Genomic DNA, 23,335 nt, shown 5'->3' with positions numbered 1-23,335 from the left:
AAAACGTATCGTGCCAATTCGCCATCTCCTGTGACCTGAACCGCAAATTCATCCGTTAGAAACGTTTCCTTTTTAATACTCCAGTAGGTTTCAAAGCAGAAAATGTCTGACTCTGACACGAGTGCAGCTGTGGCTGCGTATTTAATCTTTTAATTGAGTAAGATTTTGAAATAAATCCCTCAATATTTTCAGGATATTTAAGGATAATTTATTTATCGGTCCCACCCCTTTCAGTGGGCGTGGTCTTCGTTATAATGCAGCTGAACGTGTTGTTGATCCTTTACACCCATACGAGCTGTGAGTCTCCACTGAGACTCCGTGTGTGTGTGTGTGTGTGTATGTGTGTGTGTGTGTGTGTGTGTGTGTGTGTGCACGTGTGTGTTTACACACTCACCAAACACAGTTCTGGCAGGAACGGATTCTCTGTTGAGCCAGAAGGAGACCTGTGACAGGATGACGGTCATGATGCACGGCAGATACGTCTGAATGACAAAGTAGCCGATCTTCCTTTTCAGGTGGAAGTGCGTCGTCATGACAACGTACTCGCCTGGGGACAGAGCGGTGGTAGACGGAGGGATGAGAGACAGAACAAGAGAGTGGAGTGAAAATATTATTCAAGACAAAAAAAGGCCGAAGGACTGAAAAAGACTGTGTTTAGACAAATGATTATTAAGAGAATAATGACACTTATTAATGAGTTTATTAACATGTTATTACATGTGTATAGAGCGGAGAGGAGTAATAAAGAGTCGTGAAGAGTAATAAAGAGTCATGAAGAGTAATAAAGAGTCATGAAGAGTAATAAAGAGTCATGAAGAGTAATAAAGAGTACATGGAGCAAGAACGCTCTTTAATCAGATCCACAGCATGGCACTTATAAATGACAAATACACCAACCAACCGCTATGAACTCTCTATGAACACTATATTCATAAAGCATTATACTGTGCTTATTCATCTGCACAATTTGCTGTGTGATTATTTAAAATTATGATTCATATAAACACATAAATCTTTTAAAGGAGGTTCATTTGAGTGTGAATGTTCCTTTAAACTGCAAATATGCAAATACAGGCCAGTTTACGAGGGAAAGGGGCGGAGCATATAGAATTGGGAGACTTTTTTTTAATTTGCATATTTATAGAATTTATATTTCTTGATGAGTTTTTTTTTTTGTGCTTGTGACCGGAGTTTAAATCCTGAGCCTGTCTATACTCATTACTTTCACAATTCCCAGAATTCCACTCTGCCACCAACACACTTCCGAATCCATTCCGAACTCCATTTCCCAACAACAGAATGAACTACAACACACTTGGAGAACATGCATGAGCTCACAGACGTCCACAATTGGCTAGTGTCACTGTGATTGACAGGGAAGAGAGAGTAAGCCCCTCCCACTCAGAGCGCTATACTCAGCTACGCTCTTTAGGAATTCTGAACACGGATAGCTGTGACATCATCGGGATTTGACCTTCTGAGTGAACTTTATTTTATAAATAGAATAAAATAATCTGTTTTATAAAGGTTCTACCTGACATGCAAAAAGTGTTCCTCATGTTCTCACACTGGAGAACCATTAAAAATGTCAGAATAAACAAAAAAAACAAACAAACAAAAAAAATGGCCGCTGATGCACGACGTGTTGAACTTGACGAATTTGATGCGCTATCAATTTCAGCTTGGATTTTATCCAATTTTGGATATTGTCCAATTTTGGTTGCTCTTAAAACGCTTAAAATTTAAACTAAAACCATTTCACAGACGCTTTACCTTTCAGAGAAGATACACTCTTCAACATCTAGAAGATACATCAAGCCCAAAACTTCAATTCAACTCAGTAACATTTATTTATTAATGAGTTTAAAAGCATGTAATGTTTAATAGAATTTAATTCCTTTCTGCTTTTTCTGTTTCATTTACAAAAAAACTACTAAACACTAATGAGAAATACGGTATAAAAGAAAACTGACTGATAAAATCCCTACTGCATGATGATTTAGACAGTTTGCTAAATGTTAGCTATTAGCACGCCTTATTTGTTAGCCACATTAGCATTGTAGCATAAGTGCATAATTAAAGAGTGTGTCTTGTGTAAAACAGTTTCAGAGTCGTTTCACTTGTTCGTGTATAAACTGAGCGTGACACTGTGACAGAGACGGCCGTGTTTTATTAGAACAGACGACTCTCAGGACGCTAATACTCTTTAGCTGTAATGGCGGCAGATTAATCGAGCGCAGTGACTGACACACACACACACACACACACACACACACACACACACACGATTCTCATCGACTCGTAATAAAAAGCTTTTCTGGCTTTGACAACGCAATCGATACACACTTATTTAACGGCCATGAGACATCGATCCTTCGCTCTCGGATTGATAAATATTGCACAGAATCGAACTGAGGAAACGTGTGTGTGTGTGTGTGTGTGTGTGTTTCAGAGAGAATCAGATTTCTGCACTAATATTACAAACTTGAAGTGTTATCAGTGAGTACGATTCCTTAAAAAATATCAATAAATAATATTTTTGTTCAATAGCATGCTTAAGCTAAATATGCACATTGCAAATTTAACTATGTCTACAATGCAGATAGTCAAATTTATTCCATTATTTTAATTCCATTAATTATTTCTTATTATGAAATTACAAAAAAATAAGGAAAAATATGAGATTAATTCTATTCCACGTACCGGTGCTGGACTGGACGACGCCCGAGTCCACCGTCTGTCCCATCAGGTCGTACTGATTCAGTCGCGATCCGTCTTCAGCCACCACCACTGACTGAGCCGCTCCTCTCGTCCACACGTACACCACCTCGGCCCGCGTGTAGGCATCTGAGACACGCAAACACACACACACACACACACACACATTCGTACACACACACGTGCATACAAACACAAACAAATTTTGATTTGTCATTTTAATTTTAATGGGTGTTTATCCTAATATTAATTATAACGTTTATTAAAATTAAATCAATCCTGAAATGAATGGATGGAAGGATGGAAGGATGGAAGGAAGGAAGGAATAGGAGGGAAAAAGGGGGCGTGACTTACAGCTGCCGAATTTAAGCGGACAGGCGTGAGCATCCATGGGGAAATCCTCCAAGTGCATCGGGCACTCAGCTCTCACCGTCAACCTGAGAGAGAGAGAGAGAGAGAGAGAGAGAGAGAAGGAGAGAGAGAGAAAAGAGTGCAGGATGTAATATCTGTAATATAGCAAAGCACTCAAGGCCTTCACGCACACACACACACACACACACAGGCACACACACGTACACAGTGACAGGATGATGAAGCGGTGGACGTCGCCCCTCACAGTGTGTGTCTGCCGTTTATCTTCCCTTTGACACGAATATGAACTCCTCCTTTTCCTTTAATCTGCTAATAAAGACTGTAAATACTCAGCTTTACGGCTCAGACTTGCACATTTCCCATCTTTTTACTACACAATGTGTGTGTGTGTGTGTGTGTGTGTGTGGGTCTCAAAGAAACACTCATATCTCTTTCTTTCCCCTTTTACATTATGCCGTCCTGCAGCTCTTCACATCCCAAACACTACAATACCATGCAAAACGAAAACAGAAAGCAACGCCTATATAAGGAAAGTGAAGAACACATGGGACAGAGGGTGTCAGAAAGAATCAAGGAATCTGTGACAAAGGAAACTGAACCTTGGATTCACTGATACTCGGAGTCACTGATACTCAGAGCAACTGATACTCGGAGCGACTGATACTCGGAGTCACTGATACTCGGAGCGACTGATACTCGGAGTCACTGATACTCGGAGCGACTGACACTCGGAGCGACAGATACTCGGAGCGACTGATACTCGGAGCGACTGATACTCGGAGCGACAGATACTCGGAGCGACTGATACTCGGAGCGACTGATACTCGGAGTCACTGATACTCGGAGCGACTGATACTCGGAGCGACAGATACTCGGAGCGACTGATACTCGGAGCGACTGATACTCGGAGCGACAGATACTCGGAGCGACTGATACTCGGAGTCACTGATACTCGGAGCGACTGACACTCGGAGCGACAGATACTCGGAGCGACTGATACTCGGAGCGACTGATACTCGGAGCGACAGATACTCGGAGCGACTGATACTCGGAGCGACTGATACTCGGAGCGACTGATACTCGGAGTCACTGATACTCGGAGCGACTGATACTCGGAGCGACAGATACTCGGAGCGACTGATACTCGGAGCGACTGATACTCGGAGCGACAGATACTCGGAGCGACTGATACTCGGAGTCACTGATACTCGGAGCGACAGATACTCGGAGCGACTGATACTCGGAGCGACTGATACTCGGAGTCACTGATACTTGGAGTCACTGATACTCGGATTCACTGATACTCGGAGCGACTGATACTCGGAGTCACTGATACTCGGAGCGACAGATACTCGGAGCGACTGATACTCGGAGTCACTGATACTCGGAGCGACAGATACTCGGAGTCACTGATACTCGGAGCGACAGATACTCGGAGCGACTGATACTCGGAGCGACTGATACTCGGAGTCACTGATACTTGGAGTCACTGATACTCGGAGCGACTGATACTCGGATTCACTGATACTCGGAGCGACTGATACTCGGATTCACTGATACTCGGAGCGACTGATACTCGGAGCGACTGATACTCGGAGCGACTGATACTCGGAGTCACTGATACTCGGAGCGACAGATACTCGGAGCGACTGATACTCGGAGCGACAGATACTCGGAGTCACTGATACTTGGAGTCACTGATACTCGGAGCGACTGACACTCGGAGTCACTGACACTCGGAGCGACTGACACTCGGAGTCACTGACACTCGGAGCGACTGATACTCGGAGTCACTGATACTCGGAGTCACTGATACTCGGAGTCACTGATACTCAGAGCGACTGATACTCGGAGTCACTGATACTCGGAGCGACTGATACTCGGAGTCACTGATACTCGGAGTCACTGATACTCGGAGCCACTGATACTCGGAGTCACTGATACTCGGAGCGACTGATACTCGGTGTAAGTGGTGGGCGTTACCTCATGGTGTAGAGCAGCGTTCCCTCCTCTGTGATGCGCAGCAGTTTATTGGGCATGGTCATGTTGTGTGCTACGGATTTCTTGCCGTTGTGGAAGAACGTATCGGGGGTCCAGATCTTACTGGCCATCAGGTTGTTGAGGCGCAGCACGGCCATCGGACCTTTAAACTTCAAACGCTCGTCCTTCCAGCTCTGTCTGAAGAACACGTCTATGGTGTATTCCTGAAACAGAAGGTGTTGATTAATTCTCTAGAACAGCAGCTCTGACAGTAGTGCAGCTATAAATCACAGGTTTATTAATATTAATGCGCTCGTTCTAATACGTTATCGTTTCTATAGTAACAGCTCATTCACAGGGACGCGTACAGCGGACACGCCACATAAACAGATTCTTAATAAATCCTTAAACACCTTTGATTAAAAAGTGCATTGTGGGAAGTGTTCCTTAAAGATCTGGCTGTTAAAGGTTAATGGAAACCTAATGAGACAGTTATAGTGGCTGTAAAAAATAACACACCTTAATTAAGAGATGGCTGTAAAAAATATTTATTGTAAAATCATAAATATTTAGAGCGATGTGTTAACCTTCTGAACCTCAAACGTGAAAACTCACTTTAAACACTTTAAAAGTCGTATTTATATTGCGATATATTTACACCTGCTGTTCGGGACACATGGTTTATTTCCTCAGAACTGATTTATACCCCACGTAGATTCAGTTTTTTCACCAAAATGATATTTCTATATTTCATATAAAAATAGATAAAAGAAATAAAAGTGTGTTTGAGTCGTCGTGTCGTAAATAACACAGACAGCTGAGGATAAAGACCTGGAAACTGCTCTTCATTTGCTGGTCAGGACGCTGGGAGCCATAAAGACGAGCTTTTATTAGCAGATTATCATTCTGTCAATGTGTGTGTGTGTGTGTGTGTGTGTAATGATGTTTGTAATGGTTTCTACCTTCCATTCTATTCGAGTCAAAATGCTGTTTTAAATTTAACAAAAGTGAAATGATTTAAAGTAAAATTAGTTTTGTGTCTCTGAAGCTCTGATTCTGATCAGGATTTCTGTTGTATAATGATTAACACTGGATTGCTATCAAAACCAAAACAAAAGTTTACATTAAAAAAAATAATAAATAAATGTATGAACTGAAATAATAATTAAAAAATCTCTATTTATATATGTAACTGTTGTTCTGTTGTTAGGAGAGGTGATAAATGTAATGAAAAATGGGAAAACAGTTTTGATGTAGTTCTTTCACAAACCATTTGTCTCAGGTAGGAACTGGAGTGTGTGTGTGTGTGTGTGTGTGTGTGTGTGTATCCACAGGGTTTAATGGTAATTACCAGGCACTTGGGGGAAAAAGCTACTTTAGATGTAGATGTAGACACTAGAAAAGTTTACACACACACCCACACCCACACACACACACACACACACTCACACTTTCTTTCTTACTATTCAAGCAGAAAGTTGTTCTGTACTTTGGTTATAGTGCATGTTATCTTCTCTAGTGTTTACATTTGAGCTAAAACAGAAGAGCTGCAGATTTTCCCCCAAATGCCTGGTGGTTACCATAAAACACTGAACACACACACACACACACACACACTCCAGTCTTTACCGCGATTTGCGTGACCACACGCTGTGTGAACGTGTTCAGTGTTTGGTGTTTGTGTACTGACTCTCCCAGCACAGCAAACAGCCATTTAATCACTTTCTAACTGTCATGGAGGGCGAGATGGATGCAAGTTGAGATGGATGCAAGTGCAGTGAAAGCGTTGATTAAAGACAGACAGGCAGACAGATCCAATACGTGAAGGCAAGATCAGTGTCAGAAAGCAGGCGTAGGTCAGGCGACGAACAAACCGAACGAACCGTTAGGCAAAACACGTGAATCGGGAAACTGGTAGAAGTCAAGAACCACAGCATCGAGCACAGAAACAAACGGCTGGGAAAAGTTAGGATGCAAAACACTAAATAATACTTCACATAGGAAAAGGACACACAGGGGGCGGGGTTTAAATTTACTAACAAACTGCGAACAGGTGAGACTAATCATGCCACATTCAGGAGATAACCAATGACGATAGATGGGAGGAGACAGGACGCGAATCAAAACTGACTCTAACACTGAAAAGCTGAAAATAAATAATCTAGTAATAGTGTCTAGTGTCTAATGTTGGCTAAGTACAGAAGTCCAGACAGGCGTGATTTTTATTATTTTGATTTTTCTTTACCGCTTTCACGACATCACGATTTATTAATTCTCATATTATTTATATTCTCATGAGGGTGGAATGCATGATCAGGCGTGCGTGCTGCACGTCATGGACGAGCACATCTGTTTTTACTTCAATCAGCGACTGATACAAGAGGAAACAGCTGTATGTTTGTCAGCGCTAGACAATTTCCAAATTAGCGTCCGTCACTCGACAAGATCTCGGAGGAGACGTGCAGCTACACCAGCGTTATCCTGAGCAGGTGATCAGATGGATCAGGCATCGGGACGTCTCCGTGATCATCGCACGACGTTTGAGAGATAATCACTGCAGAGTCGCCATAACAACATCAGGCTGTATGACAGCGTGCCACTGGCCACAGCGATGTAATGCTAGCATGCTGCTGCTACACCATCAGGAAAAAAACTAAAATAAGTTGTGCTCTTCTGAGATAACAGTACGGAAAAAACTTCTGGAATTCCGTAGCTAAGTGGAACACGCAATGATAGATTTTATTTCACATTAATAATCTCAAAACGTTCTCAAGTTAGCGTGACAGGAAGTGAGGACGCCGCATCAGGCAGGAAAAGGAAGACAAAAGATTACTATGTGAGATGGAGGAAGGGGGCGGGGCTTCAGGCGATCAGGTAATATCAGAGAGTTCAATACATTTATGAGACTGTCAATCATTCCAGCCTCATATGAGAGATAAATAAATAGACAGATAGATAGATAGATAGATAGATAGACAAGATGCACACTGTGTAGTGAACACTATGTAGTGCACACTGTGTAGTGCGGGTAACACTTTCTATGAAGCGCAGATCCGTAATAAACCATGAACACGCACATATCATGTTATAAAGCATTCATAAAGCATTATAGATGATGTTAAAATGCATTACACTTCACAGCTATCTTTATTACGCATTATAAACCATTAATATGGATTAGAAGTAGATATAACATGTTATATCACCAAGCCCCACTTCCCATAGTGCACTAGTATTTATAAATGCATTATAAAGATTATAAGCTACAGACTGTAATGCCTGTATAATTCCTTAGGAATGCATTATAACATGTTATGCATGTATTTATAAGTCATTATAACTATGGCCTTGATGGAAAGCGTTAGGACACTGTGCACTACAGGATGAAGGGGACGTGGAGCAGAAGGTGAAGAGTCGCACCATGTCGTGATCGGAGACGGGGCCGATGCTCGTCACGAAGATGTCGGTCTTCACCTCGGTCACGCGCTCTGTAAATAATAAAGTAAAAGATTTATCATGATGAGAGAAACCAGCAGTTTTTAACCATTTATGTCGTGTTTATGAAGAACGCCGTGTCGCGCGGTACGTACCTCCGAGTCCCGGCCTGAGGCGGTTATCGTAGCCGTCCAGCAGACTGTCCAGGATGCGGGTGAAGACGGTGGTGTTGTCCTTCTGCTCGTCTGATCCGTTCTGATTCGAGCTGAAAAAGAAACACGATAAGAGCGTGTATTAAACAGCACATTACAGGCATGAAGTGCACTCCTGCGCAAAAAAACAGGCCACGTCCAAAATGGCAAAAAATATGAAGCTTTAATGGTCTTAACAACAAATCATTGATCAGGAAATGAGCGAGAATGAAACAGATGCACTCCTGAGAGCTCCTGAGAGCTCCATTCACTCGTTTCCTTTTACTGCAGTGAACTGTTTGTTAAAGCTAGAAACAGGGAAATTTCAAGGTTCAAGGTTCTTTATTTCTCACATACGTTACATACATGTGATGTATTAATGTCGTAGAATGTTCTTCCTTAGTGTCTCATCCCACAGTGCAACAGTGATACATAATAAAACCGAATGTAATAAAAACCGAATATAATAAAAACAGAACATAATAAATGCAGAAATTCACTTCTATAGTCTTCTTATGACTAATCCTTTAAGAAAAAAAATCCCAGAAGATATTTCTGGAAAATTTTGTACACCCAGACATGCGTTAGTTTGAATTTTACATCAAACATTTCAATCATTATCATGATTTTATCTTTGTGTCCAAGAAGACTATAGAAGAGAGTCTAGATAGAATTTAGATAGATAGATGGAATTTCCCTGTTTCTAGCTTTTCACTAAACAAACAGTTCACTGCAGTAAAAGGAAACGGGTAAATGGAGGCACAGGAGCTCTCAGGAGTGCATCTGTTTCATTCTCACTCATTTCCTCACCAACGATTTGTTGTTAAGAGCATTAAAGCTTCATATTTGCCATTTGGGTTTTGGCTATACGGTATATGCTATGGATTGCTAGTGCTAATGCTGGAGACTAAATACGGTGGGAAGCACAGTCAAGAAAACGTAAACAGAGAGAGCGATTTGTCGATCTGGAGGAGACTGACTTAGTCAAAACAAAAAAAAAAAAAACAGAAGATGTGAAATTTCGTCAGGAGTGAAGGAAGAAAAACATCAGAAATAAAATGAGCAGCTGGAAGTGGGAACCCCGTCCAAATAGGGCTTCAGTCACACTAAATAATAAACTATTAAAATTCCCTCACATCCAAATCTCATTTAGGCTTAAAGTCATTATTTCACTTTATTCTCATTTATTTAGCTGCGTATATAAAGTGGCCACTGCAAAAAAAGCAGAAAAAAAAGAAAAAACGAAATCTCAGCCAGTGAAAATATCACTTTTAATTATTGACATTATTCTAAAATAAAAAATTCAAATATAAGATTATTCAGGTTTTTGTTTTTACACACTTTTACTCATTTCAAGCTTTAAATCTTAAGTTTTATTCTATTGGCAGATCTAGAAATAACGCTCATTAAAATGATCTGCTAATAGAACTGTTTCAAGTTTGAAATTAGTAAAAAAAATGTAGAAATAGGTTTAATAATCTTATAAATATCTTTTAATGTGAAAAACTAGATCACTATATTCGCTATAAGATGGTGTTTAATCAGAGAAAAAAATCAATATTAGCTCCTAAAACAACGTCATGTTAATGAGAAACGCGGTGTAGCAGTAAAGGAGACGTGAGAGAGCTGAAGAGACTAAAAGACTAAAGCGCCGCCGCATCGCTGTCTTCAGGTCGAGATGAAGCGAGCACTAAATCCCACTGCACCACTCATGTAGGAAACCGTTAAACACAGTGACAGCAACAGCACAGCAACGTGTCCATGAAAGAAACTTAAACTACAAACTAAAAAGGGTTTTGTTATAAAATAAACGCTGAAGATCAGGTTAATTAAGATGTTGTGAAGGAGGAAGGTGTTGAGCGGAGATTTGTCCTTTAAACGCTCGGCTCTGTGATCGGATCGTCTTTTTCCTCCACCGCACTGCAGAATGAACAGGTGGAGTAAAGTGCTGGTTTTGTGTTTTTATAATGTCAGAGCTCTTACAGCATCGATTCCTCTCACGTGCACGTGTACGGACTGAATAAACACACCGGTGTGACTGCAACACAAACACCTTCAAGGACACGGCAAGGTCAAAGAGATTACAGAGCATCGAGTGGGAACCTGCAGATCAGGGAGGAGGGATGAGAGAGTGAGAGAGAGAGAGAGAGAGAGAGGTAAAGAGATAGAGAGGTAGACAGAGTGATGGATAAAGAGAAGTTGTGTCTGTGACAGAGAAAGAAACAGAAGAAGAAATATATAAAGAGACAGAGAGAGAGAGAAAGAGAGAGAAAGAGAGACTGACAGACAGAGAGAGAGACAGACAGAAAGAGACAGACAGAGTGTGTGTGAGAGAAAGAGAAAAAGAGAGAGTGTGAGAAAGAGAGAGAGACAGACAGAGAGATAGACAGACAGAGAAAGACAGAAGAGAGAGAGAGAAAGAGAGAGATACAGACTGACAGTGAGGGATAGAGAGAGAGACTGACAGACAGAGAGAAAGACAGACAGAGAGAGAGAGACAGAGAGAGACAGAAAGAGAGAGAGACAGACAGAGAGAGAGAGACAGACAGAGAGAGAGAGAGAGAGAGAGAGAGAGAGAGAGACAGATAGAAACAGACAGACAGAGGGAAAGAGAGAGAGAGAGATACTGACTGACAGTGAGGGAGTGAATCACAGCATGAAATGTGAACATGACACACTGGCATCATGCATACAACATGAACATGTACACACACACACACACACACACATGCGCATACACACACACACACACACACACACACATGCGCACACACACACACACACACACACACACACCTCTGAAATTGTGTCATTATTATAATCAGGTTTCAGAAACAGTCAAAACAGCCTGATGAGCTGTGACAGAGGAATAAAAGGTGCTTTACAGTTCTGTGCTTTCTGAATGTCACTGTGTTTATCAACGATCAGAAGAGCGACACGTTCATAAGAAACTCACTGGCTTTTTATTTCACTCACTTCCTGTTATATACACTAATAATAATAATAATAATAATATATATTATATATACGTATATCTCGCATACGTATGAATATATTAGTAAAAATACCTGAAGAACAACAATCTGACAATAATTTGGGGAATTTTTTTTTAAATATTTGCATTATTATCCCGGTTAATCTTTAATCTTTCCACACTTACACGTTAAACTTATTAAATAAAGAAAATAAAGTGTAAACAGGTTCATTTCTAATGAAGGTGCATTAAGCCCCGCCCACTCTCTCTTTCCATTGGTTGGCCTTTCTTAATCAATCACAGCTGCAACGACATCATCAGTCAGAATCAGAATCTTCAGGAACAACAACGATAAATCGACAGAAACCTCGTTACCCGTCAGCAATACAGTGTGATTATTATAAACTTGTTGCTATGGTTACAGCCCTGTTTTTCTCACTATTTTTAATGCACTAAAGTCGGAAAATCGTAAACTTCTACATAATCAGAATTATTACGTTATTAAAGCACAACTTAAATATTGGCTTAGTGTCAGAGTCAGACTCAGATTCAGAATGTGATTCAGTGTCAGAGTCAGATTCAGTTTCAGATTCAGAATGTGATTCAGTTTCAGAATCAGATTCAGTTTCAGAATCAGAATGTGATTCAGTTTCAGAATCAGATTCAGTTTCAGAATTTGATTCAGTATCAGAATTTGATTCTGTATCAGAATCAGAATTTGATTCAGTGTGAGAATCAGATTCAGTGTCAGAATTTGATTCAGTATCAGAATCAGAATTTGATTCAATGTCAGAAACAGAATCAGATACAGAATCAGATTCATTGTTGGAATCAGTCGATGTCAGGGTCGGATTCAGATTCAACATCAGGCTCTAAAGTGAAGAGTGAGTCAGAATCAGAATCAAACTGAGTCAAATCTGACTCTCAAAACTGATATGAGAGTCAGAAAAAAATCTGCCGTTATATCTTAATCTGAGTCAGTATCAGAACTGTGAGAGTCAAAATCATAATTAGAATCAGTGTCTGAATCATATTTGGAATAAGAATCACTTTACAGAATCAATTTCTAGAAATCTGACTTTAGAGTCACTGACACAAGGAAATAATAACTCTAAAATGCAAAATAAAGTCGAGTAAACACAGACCTTTCATACATTTTAAACACGTTTGAGCATCTTTACACCCTCATAAACATAAATAAAGATAATGTTGTTTATGTTGGGATCTATGAATATACATGAATATGCAAATTTGGAAACGTTATACCACATCGACCTGCCAGTCCCTAATAGCGTAACATCACTAACGTTAGATGATGTTGTTTATGAATGTTGTCATGGTTACATTCACACAGAATAATAAGCATTGATTTAGGGCAGAGATTAACATAAAACATAATGAACACCTGCCAGCCAATCAGAAACGAGTATTTTTCATGGTCATGGTATAACGTGATGCATCATAAAACCAAAACATAAAACCAACAGCGCTGAGCAGAGTGACACGAAAACCTCCAGGAGAAAATACATGAACAGAATGTACACACACACACACACACACACACACACACACACACACACACACACGCACACACACACACACACACGCCCCAGCAGCAATGTGAAAAGGAGTCATGTGAAGCTGCAGGATGAGGAGCAGAACCTCATCCTGGCCAACATTAGCATAATGCTAATATTATGAGAATTCCTCAGCTGACTCCTCCACCCTGCACAGGCCGCACCGCCTCCAAGCAAATCCCCTGCGCAGGAATAATTAAACCCACACCCGCTGCACAATACACTTCAGAGGAGTGAGGGATGGAGGGATGGAGGGATGGAGGGATAAGTGAGTGTGCCAGTGCACGTGTCTGAGAGCTGCAGCAGTGTCCTGCTATAAAAAGATTGTGCAGCAACCCCATCTACAGGTCATCAGTACCGCAACAGTGTAGTGCACACACACACACACGCACACACACGCACACACACACACACACACACACACGCCCACACACGCAGTCTCCATCAGCGCAGAATGGCCTGCTGTTACAAACACAGCCTCGTTATAATGAGATCGTAATCGTTTATGTTATTAGAGCGGCACTTCTGCAACGTAAATGTGCTGCTGATGTCTGGGAATCAGAATCAGAGTCAGAATCAGAGTCAGACTGAGTGTCAGGATTAGAGTCAGATTCAAAGTCAGGATCAGAGTCAGAATCAGTGTCAGGATCAGAATCAGTTTAAGGATCAGAATCAGTTTGAGTTTCAGGATCGGAGTTAAATTTAGTGTCAAGATCAGAATCACTTTCAGGATCAGAATCTGATTCAGTGTCAAGATCAGAATCTGATTCAGTGTCAGGATCTGAATCAGTTTCAGGATCAGAATCAGATTCAATGTCAACATCAGAATCACTTTCAGGATCAGAGTCAGAATCAAAATCATCATCTAATGTCTAATAGCCTAATATCACTCTCAATAACAGTAACTAAGTTAGCCAGTCTGTTAGCTAACTGCTAGTAAACTAGCTCACAATAGTCACATGAGTAGCATTTCAATCTCAGTATCATGACGTCCTTCTCCCTGGTTTATTTACCATCAGTAAAACGTTTTAGTTTTTAACGTTACCATGTCAACCACCATCTGCTCCTCGCTAACGCTCGCTTGCTAGCAGGATCAGAATTCATATCATCACCACATCAGTATCCTCTAATAATTTGCATACCAGATGTGATTGGTTTCAAACTGTTCAGCCTTTTATGTGACATCACAAGCCGAGGTCATGTGTAGCCCCGCCCCCAAATCAGATTCATACAGAAGTCCTGAGTTTTAGATTGTATTTACATTCCTGTGTTACATCATATATCTCACCATACGTCTGAGTTTTTCTCTTTCACGCTGAAGAAACGAGGCTTTCTGTCCTCCATGGTTGCAGACGGGAGCTTAAACGCACGCACTTGTAGTGCTATAACCTTGTTATAATGATGTCATAACCTTGTTAGGCCATTACAGGAGCACTTCTGGAATGTAAATGTCTGTCTGACGCTCAGGAGATCCGCGTCGTGAATCTGTGACTGATAAAAACCGGGTTAAACAGATACGGCTCAGTCTGAAGCGAGTCCCTTCATATGAACACAATCCAAAACTACTTCCTGTTTACGGACCTTGTTTAGTGTCCAGTTCCACACAGTGAAGGGAAATGAAAATGTACAAAACCTCATATTTCAGGTTTTTGAACAGGGAGTTAAAAACGTATCGGCAGAGATGTGATCCATGTCTCGCCCGTTTCGCTCGAGGACCTGCGTTATCACAGCGGGGGGTCGTTTCTCCGCCGTCTTCATGACCCACAATGCTAATTTAATCACGCGCCTGTGGGACACAAACGTCTCTGCGATGATTCAGGTGCAGTTTCACTGTGAAAAATAAAGCCTTTACCAGAAGAGAAGTCTGATTTCTACAGATTTCAATCCTAAATGCTCCGACTAAAGCCAAGTCAAAATGATTTAATTTCTTTACATTTCCTACAAATTTAGTTGCAGCACAACAGCTATCAGCTAATCCGAGAGGACACACACACACACACACGACACGCTGATCTGTCTGCTAAACCAGCAGATTATTCAGAATGAACAGATAACGTCTTAACATAAAAAAAAAACATTAAAAGGCTAGCTGAGATCAGTACTGGGCCAATATCAGCAAAATAAATAAAGAAAAAAATTAATGGTTGATTAGTTTTCATAGGATCCTGTAACAAAATGAAAAGATTGGAATTAAATTAGGAAAATATATTTTTTGAACTGGAAATGTTTACATATAAAGAGACTCGACCCATATGTGCTTCTTCTCCAAACTGTTACCACAAACATTAAACCACACAGTTGTATAGAACGTCTCTGTGTGCTGTAGCTTTACAGTTTCCCTTCACTGGAACTAAGAGACTGAAACCTGTTCCAGCATGACAACGCCCCTGTGCACAAAGCGAGCTCCATGAAGACATGGTGTGTGAAGGTTGGAGTGGAAGAACTCGAGTGTCCTGCACAGAGCCCTGACCTCAACCCCACTGAACACCTTTGGGATGAACTGGAACACCGACTGAACCCCAGACCTCCTCGACATCCCAACATCAGCGCCTGACCTCACTAATGCTCTTGTAGCTGAATGAACACAAATCCCCACAGCCACGCTCCAACATCTAGTGGAAAGACTTCGCAGAAGAGTGGAGCTCATTATAACAGCAAACACACGGGGAATAAATCTGGAATGAGACGTTCAACACGCACATATGGGTGTGATGCTCAGGGGTGCACATACTTTTGGCCATATAGCGTATGTATGATATTTGCAGTGTAAATGATTTTTGTGTCAAAGCTGTGGTTTTGTGTAAGTCGTGTTTTTAGCTATTTATTGTTTCCTGTATTTAAAAAAAAATCATTTTAAGGCTCAGTGGTTTTTAAATAGATACCTGAATAAGAAATAAATTCAAATCCTGAATCACACACACACACACACACACACACGTAAAGGTCACTCGCAGGGGGAAATAGTCAGGAGAAAATAGTTAATAGATAAAGGATGTCAGAAAGATGTCATCATTGTAGCTGTATAGAGATGTGATAGCTGATGGAATGACGTACACGTCTGTCTCAAACCAGCGTGGAGAAATTCTCAGCCGCGAGCGTCTGCGTGTTTTACTAAGAATCACCACAACTTGAGATAAAGCGGATAACAATCTCCTAGAAACGACAGCAACTAGACGGATAAACAACGATAAAGTGATATTGGTTCAACATATTTATTTCATTTATCGACCCGGACACTGACATTTCCAGAAGGTTGTCAATCCACGTATCCTTTCTTCCGGGTCAAAACAGAAAAACTGTCAAACTGTCAGAACACACCTACAATTCAGTATACACTGCAGGCCAATAATCTGAAGCATCACACTCAGAGGATAGAGTAGCCAAGGCCACACAAGCCAAGGAGTTTTTGTTTTTCTGTTTTTTAATTGAATAATTAAATGATACACAGATTCCAGGAGTCTGAGTGGCTCATAATAAAAAAATAAATAAAAATCTGGTATTCTGGGTTTAAATCCGAACACAGATGCAGACCGTGTCATTACGTCACACCTCTGCTGTCTACACGTGAGCTAGTTTAGTTTTTGATGGTTGCAGAAATACAAATACAAATACACACAATACTGTACAGAAGTCTTAGGCACCATATATATATTTTTCAGTACAATCTTTCTCATAGATTTGTATTTTCTGACTTCTACATTATTTGTACTGGAGTCAGGACAAAACCTTTTAGATTCCAAACATTAGTTTTCCAGCACAAAATGAAATGTTCCAGAAAAATGTTTGTATGTCAGTAAAGAAAGCAGCAGATTCCATAAGAGACACTTTTCAGATAAAAACATAATGAAGGCTGCTGGGTTTCGCTGCAGAAATAAGAAGCGAGTCGACAGTCAAAGTCTCCAGAAGAACTGTGGCTGCTTCTGCAAGATGCTCAGTAACACTTCCAGCTCATTTCCTTATAAAACTGCACACACTGCACCTCAGATACTGCTTTATTTATTTAAAGTGAAGGATCATCACATTAAATACTGACTTTGTTTCATTTATTACTGTTTACTGCTCTTTATAGGATTTTTTTAATGTAGAAACATTTATTTTCATTATTATTGAAGGCGTCTTTACTCTACAGCGTTTCTTTACACGTGCCTGAGACCTTTACACAGCACTGTATATACAGTATATTGAGGAATGACGTCATGAAACCAGGCTGTCATGTGATTCTGTTGGAATTTAGAGCAGGATTATGTCTGAGAGCTGGAAATAAATCATTAAAGTCTGATTAAAGACTGATCACCTTCTCCCAGTGAACAGTTCATGAACAACACAGCAGATTGTAAGGAAACTAGCTTCTGTTTATCAGGAGTTGATGAACAGCACGACAGCTTCTGGTTCTGAACACTTCACCACGAGCGCAGCGGCTTGTTTTGGTGAACAGTTCAGTAAACAGTAGAATGGTCCAAAAAACATGACTTTTGTTAAGCATTTAAAAATGTTTTTCACATGTTCTTTTTTTTTTTTATCGTACTTATTACTAGTTAGTGCACTAGATGCCACCTGAGTAAAAATACATCTGCAGTAAGATTCCTGGTGGAGTAACACTTTAAATGCCAAAGAAACAATATCATTAATGGAAACTTCATGATTTAGTGCAGACAAAAAGCGTTATTTTGGAAGGATATTTACTTTTTATATATTAGTGCTGTTTCTTTTGTATTCATTTCGCCCGACCCTGATCACAGTTAGTCTAATTTAGTTTGGAGAGGTTTCTCGTCTAAACAAGGTCACACCCTTTTTATTTGAGCTCCTGCATTATCAGGCCATAATTTTCCACTGCATTCATAACCCAAATTCAATCACGCACGCTGTTTACCCATCAACCCCCAACACGGAGATTAATATCGATCAGATTGCGCCATCACTCCAGCAGCACGTCTTCCAACTTTCACCCGCTTCTTTACTCCTTCGACCTTCCAAAGGCTGCACTTCCTTTCCACATGTTAAAATAAAATCAATGGACCGTTATGTTGCCAATCTATTCTTTAATCCTGGCTCAAGGAAGCAGGAAGTACCTCGATGCCGTCGCTCTACAGTGGTGCAAAGTGCAAAGTGATCTCAAACCAACAGCTTTAAGCAGATTAGAAATTATTTTCCATGTTGCACGTCGCATGTTGATCGTCATCAGTTTCGTATCACGGAAGAACGTACCTTTTGCCCAGAACGTTGACCGCCAGTAACCAGGCCCAGATCCACGCCGCTCCCAGTCGAGCCCACATCCTTCCTGTAGAACGAGTCTTCACTGCAGAGAGGAAACAGAGCGCACATTATATAAAACCTGAGGATTGGTGTTAAACTGGTGAAAAAAACAGAACTGAATGATCATCACTGTATCACTGTAATCCTGAACAATCTTATTTCCATATCCAAATATCTGAGATGGAGTTCATGACTACGGACAAAACTATGGACTAAAGAACTAACATGGAACAAGGGGATAAAAGAGAAGCTCTGGGATTCAGGAGGAATGCGAAGGAACTAGGGAATGAGTTAGGGAACTTGAGAAATATTAGGGGAAGCTGTAAGAATGTGTGGCTTTAGGAAAAATAATAAGGAACTAGGGGATAACGTCGAATCTAGGGAACCTAGTGGAAATGATAAGGAACTACAGGATATACCAGGAACTGGGAGAACTACAAATACTAGAACTACTAAGGAAGTTCGAGTTCTTAGGAGGAATACTTTTGGAGAAATATTAAGGAACTGGGGCTCACTAAAGAACCAGGAAATAAAGTAGAATCTAGAAAACCCAGTAGAAATTTTAAGGAACTAAAGGATATACCAGGAACTAGGGATCCGAGAAATGCTACAAAAATTCTAAGGAACTATCATTCTTAGGAAAAAATAAATAATAAGGAACTGGGTTCCCTACTAGACTCTATGATTTACCAATGATTTACCTATGGAACTAGGGTTTTAGGAGAAATTTTAGGGAAGAAGGGAATACAGTAGAAATATTAAGGAACTGTAGGATATAGCAGGAACTATGGCACCTAGAAATACTAGAAATTCTAAGGAACTTTCTTTCTTAGTGGAGAAAATTAGGAACCAGGTTCTCTAGTAGAGAAATAAAGAACTATATGATATACCAGAAACGGGGGGAATCGGAGAAATAGCAGGAATGCTAAGGAATTAAGGAATAAAGTAGAATCCAGGGAACCCAGTAGAACTTTTTAAGGAACTATTGGATATTACCAGGAACTGGGACGTGGAAGAACAGGACAAGAATGTGGGAAACGAGTGAATTAGGAACTAGAGTGTTTGGAAGAACTGCTAAGGAACTAGAGGATATACTTAGGGACAAGGGGATAAACTGAAACTCTGGCCTTGACTAGAGAACTACAGAATATACTAATAATTAGAGGACATAATAATTAAGAGATGAGAAGGAAGTAATTTTATGCAAAATAAAGTGAATAAGGAACTATGAAACTTGGGAGAAATACTAAGGAATTAAGGAATAATCTAAGGATCAAGAAGATTGTTTTTTGGAGTAAATACTAAAAAATCTATGAAATAAAAGCAGGAGCTAGAGGAGTTAGGGGTAATTAACTACAACTGACTTATAAACTATTTTTTATAAAAATGTTAAAATGTTTTCTAAAAATGAAAAAATGTTTTCTTTTTCTTTTCCTTTTAAGTCTTAATGAAACCCTACCCTGATATCCCATAACACCTGAATCCATCACTCCAACATCATCTCAGAAACATTCAGTGTTTATCCAACAACGCTAAGCTTGAACTGCTGAAGATCAGCATCACGGGCGCAGCACCAACGTGTGTGTTTGTGCATTACATGTGTGAATGCATTAGAATATTCAGGACTGAGGATAGAACATTAGCAGTGCTAATGCTAATGCATCCACTAATGTACTGAGAGGAAACATAATAAAGATAAAATATAGGCATCAGGACTGAGAACCGGCAATAAAAAAAAAAAAAAAAGATTCTGTGTGTGGGAAGTGTTTATGAGCGAGTGATCAGAAATTAAGCTCATGGGACAAACGAAGACAACGAACATTAACGTGATGCATTTACAGCGTTCACTCATTCATCCTTAGTAACTGCCTGGTCAGGGTCGCGCTGGTTTCAGTTAGTCTACTAGTTTGTTGATAATTTGAGAAAAAGAAGCAACTAAATTCGTTAGAAATTATAACAGGTAGATACACACAAATATAATAACTGTTAGTTGAGCGATGAACTGGAGTGATGTAGCTGAAGTTGAGGAACTGTCAGAGCCAGAATTCTAGTGATAGAGTTTATATTTAATAATAATTTTTAAAAAAAACCTTCCAGTTTAGGCCACGCCCAGTTCAGGTTAAAATCCGAATACAGACACAGAAACAGAGTGGTGCTGTGTTCCACCCTCACTGTGTTTCTGAGTCCATCGTGTTTTATTCCATTAAAGTTAAACCTTCAGAGTTTCTCCTGAACTGTTGAATAGCATCAGCGCAACATCAGCGTATTTCTGCGATCGCATTTTAGCGAACTCTGCATAAAATAATCATATCCGGATTTCAGACGGAGTTAAAGGCCTGTGTGACCGGCGCGTCCACAGTTTTCCCTCCTTACACACCCTGATGTCCTGGTAAAACCCTCTCTCCCCCTGGTGTCATGACGTCCATTTATTTTTCTCTCAGTGCATTATAATATTTATTAAAATATTCAGCGGTTTAAATGATGTCAGAGCTTCCTGGGAGGATTCGCAGACTGAGGATTTCACTAACAGACTGTTTCCTGCACAAACTCCTGAATCCTGACTCTTGAAAATAACTCCTAAATTTCAGTCTTCACTCTCAGGACTAAATCTGCACCTTTACCTGTTTTATACTTTAGATTTTACCTGCTAATGTGAATCTACCGTACCTTAAAAAGTGAATTAAGACACACAGGACCTCTCTTGCACCTTTAATTAGCTTTTAGAGTAATAGTTTAAAGGTACGCTACACACACCTTTCCAGGTAAAAGACACACACTAAAGGGTGCCAGCCCAGTGACAGGGAGAGAGAGAGAGAGAGAGAGAGAGAGAGAGAGATGAACAGCTCATTAGCAGTTTTCTGTGCAGTTTCCCACATAATAATAAATAAACAAGTTCATTTATGGTGAGGAAACTGAATAAAGTGTAGTTTATCATATGCATGCTTTCTATCAGTGTCTGACGTCAAGCTGATGTTTCCTCAATAATAACAATAATAATAATAATAATAATAATAATAATAATAATAATAATAATCCTTGCTGTGTGTGACACAGCTCCTTGATAAACACTTTCCACCACAATTTTATTTTTGTTTTATTTAGGTCTAACACAAACAGTGGAGAAATGCTATATATAGCAAGAACAAGCTGCAATGAGACCACCATTTGCATGCACGCCTTCAACACACACACACACACACACACACACGCACGCGAATACACACACACACACGTTTTTTTCCACTCGTTTGAGGATTAAAAAGATGACCAATAAAAGCGTTATGAAAGCACCAGAGCTTCTCTCCACATCCCCGATCAAACCAGGCATGCTACAGGGGAGTGACTGCAGTGCCAAAATGATGACTGAGTCAGTGCACACACACACACACACACACACACACACACACACACACGAAAAGACTTGAGAACACAACATTTGCACTAAATTCGGATGTGCAGATCCTCCCTTTCTTTCCTCCACTAACGCACACGGATTTGGAGAATTTGGTCAATGCAGGATTAAATCCACAAAATCCACAAAATCCTGAAAATCCTGAAAATCCCCAGAGATTCAACATTCAACATTTCTGCTCCCTGATCATCATCATCATCATCTTCATGCACGAGGCAACACTGCGGAAATTAGATTTTTTTTATTTTATTTTTTTAAAAAGAGAAAGAAAAGGAAAGAAACCGAAATTTTGTTCCGCGCGCATCTTACGGATGAAGTTGGCACGCGACGACGAGCGAATAAAGGCACCTGTGCGTGGTGTCAGACTCTCACACTTGAAGGAACCCGTGCTGCTAGAACATGCATGTGCATGCCATCGCAAAACACACACACACACGCACGCACACACACACACACACACTAAAAAAATAACCCGCGCTTTATATGGAAAGCTTGGTGCGTTTTTTTTTCCTGAATGGCAGCTGAATCTAAAATGCCTCCCGCTTTCGACTTTAACCCCCCACCAACCCCACCAACCCATCCACCCCTTCCTTCCTTCCTTCCTTCATTCCCTCCTTCCCTCCTTCTGTCCTTCTCCAAAACCCCCCAGAAGCCCAGCGTGTGTATAAACCCCCTGTGCACTTACAGCACGCAGCTGAAACCAGTTCTCTTCTGCAGTGATGGAAAAAAAGCTCCAAAAAATCTCAGCTGCAGTTTTTTTTACATCGAGGCACCAGGAGAAGGAGGAGAAGAAGAAGGAGAAGAAGGAGAAGAAGGCGCTTCTGCTGTTGCTCTTGTTGCTGCTGATGATGATGAAGAGAAGGAGGCTGAAGAGGATGCTGATGATAAAGAGATGACGGTGATGAAGGTCTGCGCGGTGATGAAACTCTCTCTCTCTCTCTCTCTCTCTCTCTCTCTCTCTCTTCGCCCCGCAGGATCGCGGTGTAGCTGCGGGGGAAAAGCGCCGCGGTGTCGCTGCTCAGTGAAGCTCCACTCCACCGGGACAGCGCGGAGCACTGCTGCTGCTGCTGCTGCTGCTGCGTGCGTGTGTGTGCGTGAGCGCGCGTGCGTGCGTGCGTGCGCCCGTGTGTGTGTGTGTGTGTGTGTATGTGTGTGTGCGTGTCTGTGTGTGTGTGTGTGTGTCTGGGTAAAACCGGATGTGAAATAAGCTGTGACTTCATGCCAGGGATATATTTTTTTATTCCAGGACTGCAGCTTGGTGACTGATGTAACCTCTCTTTCTCTCTCTCTCTCCTTCTTTCTCTCTCTCTCTCTCTCTCTCTCTTTAAAAAAAAAAAACACTGTTTATTTATAATTTTCACTTTATAAAAGATTGATCTCTTTAATCTCGAGCCCTCGTTTTGGCTTCTCGTGCCCTAGATTT

The 23,335-nt window shown here is 40.7% G+C and overlaps 1 protein-coding gene across 1 annotated transcript in view; it reads right to left on the bottom strand.

Annotated features, from left to right (window-relative positions):
- gabra1 (gamma-aminobutyric acid type A receptor subunit alpha1) overlaps window positions 1–23,079 on the bottom strand; it is a 34,957-nt gene extending 11,878 nt beyond the window's left edge. Inside the window, exons 1-8 of the mRNA XM_034311458.2 lie at window positions 22,598–23,079; window positions 18,453–18,543; window positions 8,661–8,770; window positions 8,491–8,558; window positions 5,074–5,294; window positions 3,073–3,155; window positions 2,704–2,847; window positions 395–547 (exon numbers count right to left, since the gene is read on the bottom strand). Coding sequence (XP_034167349.1) covers window positions 395–547; window positions 2,704–2,847; window positions 3,073–3,155; window positions 5,074–5,294; window positions 8,491–8,558; window positions 8,661–8,770; window positions 18,453–18,520 — 847 coding nt within the window. The 5' untranslated portion in view covers window positions 18,521–18,543; window positions 22,598–23,079. The remainder of the gene's footprint in view (window positions 1–394; window positions 548–2,703; window positions 2,848–3,072; window positions 3,156–5,073; window positions 5,295–8,490; window positions 8,559–8,660; window positions 8,771–18,452; window positions 18,544–22,597) is intronic.
- Window positions 23,080–23,335: the final 256 nt, after the last annotated feature.

Source organism: Pangasianodon hypophthalmus, chromosome 15, assembly GCF_027358585.1.
Source record: "Pangasianodon hypophthalmus isolate fPanHyp1 chromosome 15, fPanHyp1.pri, whole genome shotgun sequence".
NCBI lineage: Eukaryota > Metazoa > Chordata > Actinopteri > Siluriformes > Pangasiidae > Pangasianodon > Pangasianodon hypophthalmus.
Note: the sequence above shows the minus strand (reverse complement) of the source record. Positions and strands in the feature narration are given on the sequence as shown.